The following is a 13975-nucleotide window of genomic DNA, read 5'->3' as shown; positions in this document are numbered from 1 at the left end:
TCCAGAGCAGTAACTGGATCACAGAGTCCCCAGATCAGAGAAGCGTGGAACAGACCAGCCCTGAACCGATGATCAGCTATAGCACAGCAGTCCTTGTCGTGACCTTTGGGTTTGCCACACACAGGGAAAGAAGCCTAGCAGCCCACCCCACCACAAGGAGCCCTATATTTCCCTTTATCTAATTGACTCTTTTAATTGAGATACTCTCCCCCAGCTTTTGCCGTGTTTTAGCTCACTTTTATCTTTAGCAATTATACAGTAAAGATATATATTTTTATACAACGTCAACTGTGGTCTTTGCCCATCGTTTCACACTGTTTGGTCAATTCCGAACTTTGTCCCACCTTTTACAATCTCACATTTCCAACATGACATTTCGCCACCTTGATTATACATGATGAGGACAGCTCACCGCAACATCATGGTCATACCAAGGCTACTTACCAAAAATGTTGGGCTGTTTTTAAATCAACATCCATTTTATAAGTGAGTGTAAGTTACCAACACTGAGTTAACTGGTAACATATTGTGAAACATCAGTATTGTTGCTATGGGTAACCATGCGCATTGTGTGTTCACTCGAAAAAACTCATGCACACTAGCTCTGCTTCATGTCGGAGTGTGCTGTTGATGTTCCACAACGCACAGTACATAGAGCAGCTAATCACAGCTGCAAGAAAATCTAGATCAATTGTGGGTGGTGGTGAAGCAGTTCCAAGATCTCAGAAAACCAATGCGTATTACATATTTGAAAACAATGTTGCTTTCTCTTTGTGAAGTGAAATTGGCAGTGACATGTCAAAGTCACAGTTTGAGTGACATCTTGGTTTAATAGATGGAAGTGAGGTGATTTACTCACTGCAAAAACGGTACACTATAATAATTAGTACATAATGCATATTATTAGTATGTAGTTTAGCATTGGGACACAGCTACATTAACCCATGTCTGTATTACATTATTTTTCCACTTGAATATGAATCCCCTCTACTTCCTTGTATGTTTATGTACAGTATATCTTTAGTCTTATTTTCCTGTAATTTGTCGTTCTTTCATGAGCCAACAAGAACCATATAATCTTAATTTGTATATTGTAAATACATACATGCATAATATTTGGGCATTGTTTTAAAACAGTCATCATGTATGGCAATATGAAAGTTATAGTCTTGCAATTTAAAGGAGCTGTACTGTATTCAGAACATGAATACTGTCCAGTAGCAAACAAATATTTGTTATGTGAGGATACAGTGGAGTAATGGCGTCCTGAGCAGAGAATGAAGTGTATTGTAATCTGAGCTTCTCTGTTCTCTGTGTTGATAGCCGGTCCGGCCGCGCTCACATGTAAAGGCGCTGAAACACCAACCCGATTATCGGCCATCAGACAGTCTGGCGAGGTCGGTGACTCGAGTCTGTTTGGTGTGTTCCGTGCCGTTGTCAGTTGGAGGAGCCATCGGCTTTAATTTGGGCCGATTTGAGTGGTTGAATCAGCCAGTGGGCAGTCAGACTCAATGACCAATCTGATTGGTGGAGTGCTAGCCCTTGACTAGCAAATCAGTGCACTTATGTTAAAACACTTAACGGAAATTACGAGCGGGATGAGCGTGACGAACGCCTCTCAAAATCTGACGAAAATCTTTCAAACTGACCTTTGTTGAGTAAAAAAACAAACAGATTCAGCAACTTCAGTGAACTATTTGTATTGTATTCTGAACGAGCTGCCATTATGGTCGGCTTTGGAATTTGGGAGAAGCCAGACCCACGTGACACGTTCGTCATTTCCAGTTTTCATTTTTTGGGCGACAATACAGATTAGCGCCGCCTGCTGTTATGGAGACGTATTACGCACGCGCAGAACGTACGCTCAAGTCGGCGTCGCTTCAGTGTGTTCCGAGGCATTTCTTGGACTGACGGGAGCCGAATGATCAGTCCGTCTGCCTTTTCTGCCGACGGTCGGCCGTTGGGTTGGTGTGTCAGAGCCTTTAGTGCCTTGTGCGTTGGTATCTGACGCAGAGGGCTGTGACAAAGCGTCTTTGACGAGTTAGTAAACTGTCTGCGAGAGCCGTGTGGAGGCAATCGCGTATTCCGAGTACAGCCCCTTTAAATAGATTTGTATTAATAAATAATAATGTTCACAATAAAACTGGCTGGCTGCACATACCGAGGCGGTTGCTATGGAACGTAGGTAACATTAGCCTACACTAGCAGCTAGCATAGGCTATTCACTTTTACTTAAAGCTATAGTGCGTAGTTTCTGTCACCCCCACGAGAATTCTAAGTAATGACAACAAAACTGTTGGCGCGTCCACATGTTACAAGCCTTCCATGATTGTGCACCTCCCCCTCCACACTGTTGCTAGTAGCCAAGGAGGACACGGAGGATTAAAAAAACATGATTAGAAGAGGTAATTATCTTCACTCAAGATTCTAAGCGTGAAAGTCACCGGACGACCCAATCTTCTGAACATAGCCATAATGAGTAGTAACTTTTTGCACTAGAACTCCCCTCACTGGTGACAGAATGCTCTGACATTCAGATAACAGCTCAAGCCTCGATATTCTGTTTGTCCCTAACTGCTTAATGAAAGATAGGAAAAACTACAGACACATTTATGACTGTTGTTGAGTTCTTAGCTTTAGAAAAAGGGCTTATATAGGCTAACTGAACGGAATGAAACATGACTGAACGTAATTAAAATCCAAGACCGAACTGAAGGCTGTCAGAAGCAGCCCCTTCATGTTTCAGTATGTTTCAACAAAGTGCTTGTTGGATCGTCTAACAGCATCTGAATCCCCTTTTCTGACGGCAGAATCAGGAGGGATTGCAGCTGACTTTCTGAAACAGACAATTTGTGCAACTTTCTGAAACAGACAATTTGACATTTGTGTGATCAGTCTTGTTGAGATTTCACGAACATTCTGACTTTTTTCCCGCTCTCTTTGTGGTATTACCAGAAAAGACGCTGTCGCAGACAGCAATTCTACACATAGTGGCATTAAAAAATTTGAATAATTGTAACCCTAGCTTCTTCTGGAGATTTCAGCCATATTTCATGGTCTTCATTAGCAGATGGAATTTGCTAATGAAGACAAAGTCACTGATTGCAAATCTTTGAACTGAATGAAATGAACTGCATTCAGTAAAGTGCCTCATAATTTCTATTATATAGTACATAAAGCAAGTTCATTGTATAAACCTACACATGTGTGAACATAGTGATACTGCTATTGTGTAAAAATCCTTTCCTTTCTCTTGGGATAAATTGACACTCGTTCACTCATTCACCACTAACATGAATAATTTTGGTGAATGAACATGTACAGTACACATTATGTTAATGATGTGGTGACATGTCAGATTACAGTTTTTCAGGGAAAACACTACAGGTATGAGGCAGAGCATGACTTACACCAGAGACGGTTTAGTGCCATGGATTTATTAAGAGAACCGAGATGCCCCAACTCGAGCTAGTTTCCTGTATCTGTGTCACGTGGGCTCCGCCACGGCCACGCCTCTTTAGGAGACTAGCGGCAGGTCCGAGTGTATTGATTCCAACGAAAGAAGTAAACGTGAACACAGATTATGAGCGATCTTTTTGCGCCATCGTCACCAAAGTAGATAGTGGACCCATTTCTCACAGGCCACATGTCTCCAGAACATTCTGACACTAAAATGGCATTTTTCATCAGGAGAAAATTAACTTTGTTTGAGACCTGTTTCTGTCTCAGGACCGAACTATCACAAGATCTGGCAACCCAGAGAAGCTAACGTCAGCTAACGTTCGTGAACGCCCTAACAAAACTAATCTCCGTGATGCTAAATATGTCTTTTAGCTGTGTAAATATCTAACGTTAGCAAAAGAACATATTAAGAAATTATTCAAACATCTATCATCCACAAGACGTTCACTACACGTTCAAACGAGGCCACGACTTTTTAGGAGACAGGAAGCATGTACTGTTTCATACCATTGTCGATGCTTGAAATGCGTTATCTTTAGAGCCCCTGCACACCGGCTGCGTGGCGTGAGCGTGTCAGCTGCGTGGCGTATCCGTTTTTATTTCGGCTCCCATGTTAACAGGTTAGAGCTTACACACTGCCTGCGTGACACGCACGTCTCAGGCGCAGCTCGAGCCGCGCCGACAACACGCACATGCTAGAAATAGGACCGACGCCGCCAAAAACGCGCACATGCACCAACACCTATTTTTCACGCGACATGCAAGCGTGTTGGAAGCGTTTCCATGCAACATAGAATACGAAAAGATGTTTATATGTCATTTTGACACAAATACATTTAATACATGACATTTTGATGTCTCTAGGTTTTGACATAAATGCAGATTTAAATTTAATTTAATTATTTAAATTAATATATAATTATCGATTTTTAAATATTGCACCTGTCAATACAGAACAAAATATTCTGTAGCCTATTTAGCCATCAATACTGCCGACGTTGTCTTTGCTGTAATCAAATCAGTTTATGTTTATGTTTAACATGAAGTATACTACTGCTTGAGTGCAGTACATTTCCACAACTCTCTCCCCATATGTCGAACAAGGGTGATCCAACAGCAGCAGCAGCACCACGTCAGACACGTTTCTGGTGTGCAAAGACATAGAAAACGCCACGCAGCCGCCACGCAACCACCATGCAACAGAAACGCCACGCTCACGCCACGCAGGCAGTGTGCAGGAGGCCTTAGTATAAAGGATCTTTGCTTAAACTGAGAGTAAACTGCTCTGACATAGATTTCACAAACCAGGACAGAAGTTGATCATTCATAGCTCTGTACTGCACTGCCCTCCTGTGGTCTATCTGCTACACTGCCGCCCTCCTGTAAGAATCTCCACCTCTTCTTGTTAATGATGACGATGCCTGCAGTAGTGTGCAGAAAGCGCCAGGAGTTTAAACTATTGCACAGAAATTGTCACACTCAGAGAGTTACGCACATTCACGACAGAACAACAGTCTCATACGGTTGTTAGGCTTTTTTTTTTTTACATTTTTGACTTGTCATCGTAGGAGAAACACAGGTGTTATTAATAACATTAAAGAATAACATATTGTTTTTGTGTCTAAGTGACTGATGGGAACAACTATCTTTGAAATTGGTCCGGTATTAAGCAAGACTGCTGCAGTCGTCAAGATCCTTTTTGTTTATGAAACATCCCCTTAATGGCTATCTCACCAGACGCCATTTAAATAAACAGTCATTTTAAAGAGCTCATACTATGCTTTTTGGCTTTTCCCCTCTCCTTTATTGTGTTATATATCTTTTTTGTGCACGTTATAGGTTTCCAAAGTGAAAAAGCCCAAAGTCCCCCCCAAAGGGACTTACCATCTCCAACAGAAAACACTGTTCACAAACTGCTCCAAACAGCTCTATTGTAGTCCAGCCTTTACTTCAGAGACAAACGTGATGTAACACAAGTTATAATGCTCGCCAATGCGCTTAAATCATTGTAAAGTACGGTTTATTCAAAGTCGACAGAAACAAAATAAGACAGTCAAAGGCCGTCTTGGTTCGTCTTTCCACTGTTCCAACAATCGTTGAAATAAACCCATAATTCAGTTATTTACATATACAAAAAATGCTGGCTCTATACTTGTTAAAATTATTGTTTCTTTTGGAGTCTGGCTAAACAAAAGGCTCTTACTTTTGACAAAAAGGCCATTCTCTGGAGGGATCCTGTTCATAATGTTGTCAGACACTTAGAATAATAATCTGAGCCTGGCAGTGGCATAAACAGCACTTTTAGTGGACGAAAGTAACGATGCACATTTGCCTTATATATTATATTGCAGCCCGGTATGCGGCTGCCGGTTATAGAGTTCTCGCTCAATACTGGACCAATTTCCAAGATTATTGTTCACATTAGTCACTAAGGTTACGTTCACACCGCAAGTCTTAATGCTTAATTCAGATTTTTTGTTCAGATCCGATTTTTTGTTTGGCTGTTCACATTACCTTTTAAAATGTGGCCTGTATCATATTCCAGTGTGAACTGTTTGCGGTTTCGAACTGACCCGCATGCCCAAAAGAACAATAACAATGACATCAGACACAGCACGCTGTTGCACTAAAGTTAGGGAGGTTATGGAAGAAGTAAGCATTTTCGCTTTTATTTCAAAATGTTTGTGAAATGGCAGCTGTAACATTAATGAGCAGGTGCTGAGGAGGAGAAGAATAAAGAGAATAGTTTCGATTGAATTGAAGTATCTCCCCATACACTAATTAGGTCTAACACCTCACTCTCCCTCCATTGACTTGCTCCATCGCTGTTCTCCATTTTGTAGGCCTAGTCAAGTTTTGAATTTAACTCCCGCCGGCGCATAATTGTGACAATGTCTATTTATGTCTATTTTTCACCGTTAATCACCGGCGTCTGTACAGCATCAACAGGGGTTGCCATTGTTGTTTATGTGTGTGTGACGTCAAAAACTGTAACTGGGAGTACAACGATCTGGTATGGCCATGGCATGGCTATATAAATATAGCCATGCTACACCTGTTCTTGTTTAAAGTTGACATGTTTATCTCATTTTATAGAAATAATTTATAATTCACACGACTCTTCCATTTTTCCGCCTCTAGTTTTCATTCCTTTTTAAGAGTATTGTGTGGTTTGGTTTAAAGTTTCTGACTGGGAGGTCACAAAAAAATAGTCCAAGTAACCCATTTCAAGTATAAGGTTTTTTTTAAATTAGATTTTTAAATATGCAATTGTTTATTTTCCCACTTTATATTAAAGCATTTTTACTGACGTTGAAATGTGCCTTTTTAAGACTTATCCATTGTTTTATGTTTTAATATCTAAAATAAAATTGTGTGTGTAAGGTATTTTATTGTGTTACATTTCAGTTGAAGGTTAAGAGGAAGTTACAGTAAACCATAGAGCTTTTATTGTGAAGGGGAAAACGGAAGTGGATAAAGTGTTGCATTGACTGTCCTTTGACTATGTTGTGTTTGGACAAAGTGAGACGTGCAGTGCCGTCTTGATCTGGTATTGGAAGCCCGTGTTTCTTTATTTTATAGTCAAACCTGAGTCTAAGGCAATATAATAAACTCTCTACTGGTGTATGAATGTTAAAGAAAAGACATTAGTGAAGTCAGCCAGAAGGGGCGCTGTTGTTACTTCTGCTCCCGGGAACCAAATAAGGAAATGACGTGCTGCAGAGCAGACGTGCAGGTTCTCAAATAGACAACTGAAACAGACTGACACTGACACCGGGACCGGGTTTGTGAGAGGCAGAGGAGGGTGTGGGACCTGGTGCGGACACAATACGAGGTTAGTGTTATTATAAAGAATCACTTTTATGAAGTTTAGACACCGGAGTCAGTCTTTTACCCTGGAAACAGAGTTATCGCCGGCTAAGTAGCTGCTTGGCTAAAACTACAACATCCAACGTTAACTTGGCACGTGCATGGCCTTTTTTTAGCGTCACAAGTAACGTTAATAAACAGTATGGAAATTAATTGAGAAACAAGCAGTTATCAATTTAAAACTCAACGGGGTGGGGGGAACGACCAGCATGTATAAAGTTTATTTTTGAAAATAACGTGGATAATTATTTGGTATTAATAGCGTATAACTTCTACAAGTTAGTTAAATGTCTCATATTTTAAAGGTTCCGCCACATTTAGCTAGGCTAACTTACAACTTTAACTTTCAACGTGCAAGTGGGCACGACGTTCTCTGTCCTTTGAGCTATAATGGCAGCTATAGCTAAGTTATTACTTTCAGTATGTATTGAGCAGTGCGTAAAATACATGTAATACCTTCAGTAGTCATAGAGTCGTGTTAACTTATATGGTGCAACTTTAGGAGGCATGCATCTGTGTTATTTTGTATAATTCCATTTCACATGGGCTGGGGTGATGTATTGAAAAGTCTCTAAGTTGTGTGATGTATTATATAGACTTCCTAATCAAGTTGGTCATCAACAACTGTGTACCACATCTGAAATCATTTTGAAATCTTTGAAAAGCCATTATAAATCCAGCTAGCTAGTATGGCAGACTTGATGAAGTGTGTATCGCCCAGCCTCTCATTCATTCTGCCTGTGCTCTCTGTGATGTTGGTCAGAGGAAAGGTATGCCCTCTGCCTGGTCACAAGATAGGTGCTGACAGCTGAACTACTGCAAGGCCTTGCCAGATTTGGCTTGTGTTGTGTCCAACACTGAATACTGTACATTTGCAAGGCTGTACCTTTTTAAAAGCAGAGAGGTATTTTTTTAGGCTTGAGTATTGTTCTTTCGTTCGATTCTGATTTGCCATTCTGCTTATTTTTTTTTTTAAGGGCGGTGAAAGCAACTTTCCATTTAGGCATAATATTCACAATCCACTTCATACGGTTTTTGGAACCTGTAAATAATTAATACAGTTTAATTTGGTTGCTGTTATTCAATATGATTCAATAATAATCTTTATTTTTTTTTATTCACTGTAACTAACCCCACCAAAATGTCCCAGGGTTTATATACAATCAACCAGTTGCCTGAAAAAGTGATCCAGACTGAGCAAGCTTTCTGTTCTTCTGGTCATTGAGTCTCCACACTTTGATTACTGCGACATAATCATATTTTTAGTTCAAAAAGGCTATTTTTTATATATTTTTTTATATATATATATATACAAGTAGTGAATAGTAGTTTGTGTACAATGAGTGAACAGTGTTGTCTGTGCAGGATGGGCGACATAACAGAAGTTGAGACAAGATTCTACTCCAAAGCAGAGGACTACTGGAGGGAGGTCCCCCCCACAGTGGATGGCATGCTGGGAGGCTACGGCAGCATCTCCAGCATCGATATCAATGGATCCAAGGCTTTCCTGCAGAAGTTCCTTGGTGTAAGGAACTTTGTAACCATGTCAGACAGCAATTCTTCCATTCAAATTGTAATTGTGAATCAATCGTACAAAGTTTAAATGTAGACACTTTACGTTTAAACTTTGTATTTTATCAGTCGTAAATCCCCGTAAATGCCCCTATTTTGCAACACACGGTAAAAAGACGTTTCAATAATTCCCGTCCACCCAGCGCGTGTGTAGCGCGTGTCAGAAAAGGCTTTTGTCCACACATACCCACTCACTTTAATCTGTGCAGCTGTGGCCATGGCTCCATCTCAACTGTCAGTTATTTTAGTAATACAGTATTCTACCCATTATTCCATCGTTTAAAGTGCTCATATTATGCTCATTTTCAGGTTCATGGCTATTGTTCAATTATGTTAGGAATATTTCAGTTACAATACCAATTTAGCTTGGATATGGAAGAGATTCAACAATAGTACAGTGTTCCCTCTAAGCTGCTGCATTCTTAAAAGTATCAATGTTTACATTAAGAACTGACCCCAAAGCAGTTACATTGATGTTATTATTTTTATTCAACATGAACGCACAATAAAGTGCAGCTCTACAGACTACGTTTCATTCAGATGTCTGGAGGTGACAGAGGGACCCCCTTTTTGAAAATGACATTGAAGGGTTATTTATATAGACATAGTTGGTACCAATGGATTCCTTAGGTCTTCTAGTTTTCTATGAAACAAAGATCGATTCTTGGATTTTATGAATTGATTTTTGGATCATTCAAATGAAAATCAATTTGAAATCAGAAAATCTTAACCCAGCCCTAGCGTTTAAAGTGAACTTGTTTGGAGTCGGCGCCGTGTAATGGATGAGTAAACTGAATGTTTTCTGCTGAGATGCTGTAGCGTTGACACCGTGCTATTGTGGTAAGCTAGTTCGACTTTACAATAGACACACTGTACAGAGTTTTCGTGGGGGGGGGGTTTTTGCAGCTTGAAATGATCCCAAACTTTCTGTCGTTTTCTCCGCCTGTCTCTTCTCTTAGCCCCTCATGTATTTTCGCTCTCTTCCTCCATTTTGTAATTCGTAGAGCTGTGTATTGGCAAGAATCTGGCGATACGATACGTATCACGATACATGGGTCACGATTCAATATATTGCGATATATTTCGATACTGTGCGTAAGGCGATGTATTGGGATTTAAAGTAGAATTTTAGAAAAACTAACTAAAAAGACATGATGTGCATAAAAGCCAAAGAAGTTTACTTTAGGTAAACAATTCAGTACACAGAAAATGAAACTGCCAGTTTGGGATTGTGGTTCCCAGGTTCTTAGTGAGCTAATGTTTAGATGCTAAAGTAGGCCAAAGTTCAGCCATAGCTACATTGTTAGCTTCTAGCAAAAAAGTCAGGCCCTGTTAGGCCCTGTAAGGCACTGCTAGGCACTGCTAGGCAAGGACACTAGTGGTGTCTCAGCATAGCCATCTAGCGGTAGGGGGTTTAAACAACATAAACGTGAACCACTGTCTTACATGAATATTTTTTAACGTAAACAAAAAAACAACACAGTATTGCAAAATAAAATATTGCGGTACTCAAGTGTATTGATTTTTTTTCTTACACCCCTAGTAATTCGTCAGTCTTCACGGCATGTTCACAGCAGCGTAGAGCCGCCGTGCGACAGTAATAATCATCCGTGCGGAAACACAGTGAGCGCTATGACGTTCGTTACATTGATTAAACGAAGCTTTGAGGCAAAGAATTTTGCCTCCATGATTTTTAGCAATCAAAACGATTTTGAGTTACCCGAGGAATGGTATCAGCCCTAACCATGACCTGAACTGAAGCGTCACTGGGCGGTTTTAATCACCCGCTGCAGAGCCCTGCCTGACAGTTTGTAGCGTTTCCATTGAGGATGCTTTCTATTGCTCCTCTGTAAAAGTTTCAGAGCCTTTTTCACAATGACAGAAGCAGCTTGGGTCACAGCTTTTATTCACCAGTGACCTCCTGTGTGTTTTGGCCATTGAAGGAAGGGGAAGGGAAGACGAGCGCAGGCTGTGCTCTGGACTGTGGAGCAGGCATCGGGAGGATCACCAAACGTTTACTGCTGCCTCTGTTCAAGACCGTGGACCTAGTGGACGTGACGCAGGAGTTCCTGGACAAAGCCAAGACATACCTGGGCGAGGAGGGCAACAGAGTGGGGAGGTACCTTTGCAGCGGCCTGCAGGACTTTGTACCAGAAAGTGGACGCTATGATGTCATCTGGATCCAGTGGGTCATTGGTGAGTCTGCCACAACGTACCAACGATGTAACCCGAGTACCCAGTCGGAGTCGAACCTCACAAATATTACACAATAAGATTTTTGATAAATTATTATCTGTAATGTGGATATAATGACTAAGTGGGTAAAGGCAAATAATAGAACACCTACAACAGTCCGTAAAATGACATCACTTTACTGTAATGCAGCCTTTAAAACCAGGAAAAGACAACACTTATGCCATATTACGATATCCAATATCTAGTCTCATATCACGATATCGATATAATATTGATATATTGCCCAGCTCTACTGTATTGCCTACTTCCCACCTAAAACGTTTTCAGGAAGTTATTTTAGTGGCTGTAGTAGGAGAGTTTGTGAACAGGAAGTGGGCACAAAACTGTTTCCTGTAATGCAAAAACAGAGGCTGAAAAAACTCAAATGAAATGGTTAAACTAGGCAGTGTTGATCAAATGTAATCCAGGAATCTGTTACTGCATTGCCTCAAATGTTTTCAGAAACATATTTTATCTTACCATTTAACTGTTACATAAGAGTTTTTTTACAGGCCGTCCGCCATATTGCTTTCTAGCCACCAGCCGGAGCATTTATTGTTTCGGGTCAACGTAGTGCATTCTGGTAGATGTAGGTTTTCAGTTGTACGTTTGAGAGAACGGGTAAACCACAGCCCATTTTCTCTGTTTTTTCTCTGGCCATGTAGCACCAATTTAAAAAAAAAAAAGAAGTTTGTGCCATTCTACTGCATAGACAGCCCAGTTTTCTGAAAAGACCCTCTTTCCAGCAGTAAAAGTGCTTTATGGTAAAAAAAGGTTACATTTTTCCTCCCGATTTTTTTTTCCCTTCAGGCCACCTGACAGACGACCACCTTGTGGACTTCCTGCGGCGTTGCCAGAAAGCCCTGCGGCCGAACGGCCTCGTCGTCATCAAGGACAATGTGGCGTACGAGGGCGTGGTCCCCGATGAGGTGGACAGCAGCGTCTGCCGCGACCTGGAAATAGTTCACAGTCTGGTGGGCAGAGCGGGCCTCCGCATCGTCCACGAGGAGCAACAGACTAACTTCCCAAAGGAGATCTACCAAGTCCACACACTGGCTCTCAGATAGGACGGGACAGAGGGGGGGGGGGGCTCGTATACACAGGATTTCTAATGTGGAAATGATGTTTTTCTAGTCAGCATTTCATACCTGTTTGGAAACGATCTGCAGTGCGACGTGTTGGCTGAACGTGTGTTGCTAACTCCGTGCATCAGTCTTCTGCTCGGTTCCTATTGCCGAGTCATCTTTTTCTGGGCTACCAGGCTTAAAGCTTTAGTGTGTCACTTTTTTTGATCTTAATGAACGTCCGTTGCATTCAAGCCATTGCCAAATGAGTTGATACAAAGCCAATTAAGACTTTCAACTCTCTGTCCATCATGTTTTTTTAATCCTCCGTGTCCTCCTTGGCTACTAGCAACTGTGTGGAAGGGGGGGGGGCGCGGTCACGGAAGGCTTGTATCATGACAGTTTTGTTGTCATTACTTAGAATTCGTCATGGGGGCGACAGAAACTACGCACTAGAGCTTTAAGGTAAGGCTACATTACACTTCTTTCTTAAGAATATATGCGCAGTCTCCCATCTAAGAGACACATTCTAGCATGTTGCATCTTGTATTTCCTGTCAGCTTAAACTTTGGCTGTGTGGATACGCACAGCCGGCCATTAGAAGCACTGATGCACCGCGTTAGGAAATGGAGGGGTCATTGTCCACGTGCTGCGTCATCACCAGACGACAAACTACAGCATCACTATTACCAGTAGGGGTGCACGATTCAGAAAATGTCACGATTCCGATTTTCGATTCAAAAACGATTCTCGATTGAAAAAAGCGATTCACAGTATGTAAATGTAGTTACTTTTCCCGTGTGATTGCAGTAGACATACAATTTAAGAGAAAAAAAAATTAAAATAATTTAAAAAAAATTTTATTTAAAAATATGAATCGTTTTTTAATCTGTAGAGCTTGAATCGCGATTCGAATGTGAATCTATTTTATTATTTTTTATTTTTTATTTTTTTGCACATCCCTAATTACCAGACTAGTTTCTAGTTTGGCATCGCTTTGCTTCATATTTATTTATTACCCACGTTGGAATTGTGACAGTGCCGGGCGGTTTTGTCGAACAGAAGGCCAAAGTGACCTCACTCTTACCCCAACGTCCTCTGGATTCAGCTGCATCACCATCTGGCTCCATCGTCCACTGGAAGCTTTTCAGAAGCGGAGCACCTTCAAGTATTTTATGGACATTTTTCATGTTTTACAGATTATTGGCAACATGTTTGCAGATCAATGTGGCTACAGAGACGTTGTGGCTGTGTTTTACTGGTTTTAATTAGGGATGTCTCCATCAACTCTCTTTTGGTCCGGAGTCCTTTTGATATTGGGTATTGTCCATACTGAGTTTGATCTGTTACTAATATTTACATAAATGTTGATTAAATGCATCTGACAAATTGGAATAATGAGAAGCGGTTACCTGAATGTCTTGTGTACTGCTCTTTACCAATATAAGAGAGGTAACGGCTCTGTTAATGGGCCAGTGTACTCCATCAGAACTAGGCTTGGGCCGGTGTAAACAAGTTCAAACCGGTTTGATATTAAGCCAAACACCGGAAATGTGATCTCCTTCATAGCACCGCTCGGCTTGGCAGTAAATTGGTGTCAGACGCTAGCTGCTCCTTTATTTAATTCATTTATAAACTAACATATGTTAATCATCTTGTCATATTGCCAGCTGCAACTTGGAAAGATTAGTGAACTAAGCTACCAGTTATTCTACATTAAATGAAGCTTCACTACACTAAAGCTAACACTAGCCCCCACCCAAAAATTTAGC

The 13975-nt window shown here is 40.9% G+C and overlaps 1 protein-coding gene across 1 annotated transcript; it reads left to right on the top strand.

Moving 5' to 3' along the window:
• Positions 1-7186: 7186 nt before the first annotated feature.
• ntmt1 (N-terminal Xaa-Pro-Lys N-methyltransferase 1) lies at positions 7187-13024 on the top strand. Its single transcript, XM_078272273.1, has 4 exons — positions 7187-7297; positions 8698-8857; positions 10848-11100; positions 11950-13024. Exons 2-4 carry the CDS (start codon positions 8699-8701, stop codon positions 12204-12206), a joined length of 669 nt encoding a protein of 222 aa, XP_078128399.1. The 5' UTR covers positions 7187-7297; position 8698; the 3' UTR covers positions 12207-13024.
• The last annotated feature ends 951 nt before the right edge of the window (positions 13025-13975 follow it).

The sequence above is a fragment of the Sander vitreus genome, chromosome 16 (assembly GCF_031162955.1).
Source record: "Sander vitreus isolate 19-12246 chromosome 16, sanVit1, whole genome shotgun sequence".
Classification (NCBI taxonomy): domain Eukaryota; kingdom Metazoa; phylum Chordata; class Actinopteri; order Perciformes; family Percidae; genus Sander; species Sander vitreus.
The sequence above is the reverse complement of the archived record's forward strand: the minus strand, read 5'-3'. Positions and strand labels throughout refer to the sequence as shown.

Excerpts from the sequence above, each read along its gene's own strand:
- ntmt1 (XM_078272273.1), top strand. The coding sequence starts at position 8,699 with ATGGGCGACATAACAGAAGTTGAGACAAGATTCTACTCCAAAGCAGAG. Across the intron at positions 8,858-10,847 it reads TCCTGCAGAAGTTCCTTGGT|GAAGGGGAAGGGAAGACGAG; the intron begins GTAAGGAACTTT and ends TGGCCATTGAAG. Across the intron at positions 11,101-11,949 it reads CTGGATCCAGTGGGTCATTG|GCCACCTGACAGACGACCAC; the intron begins GTGAGTCTGCCA and ends TTTTCCCTTCAG.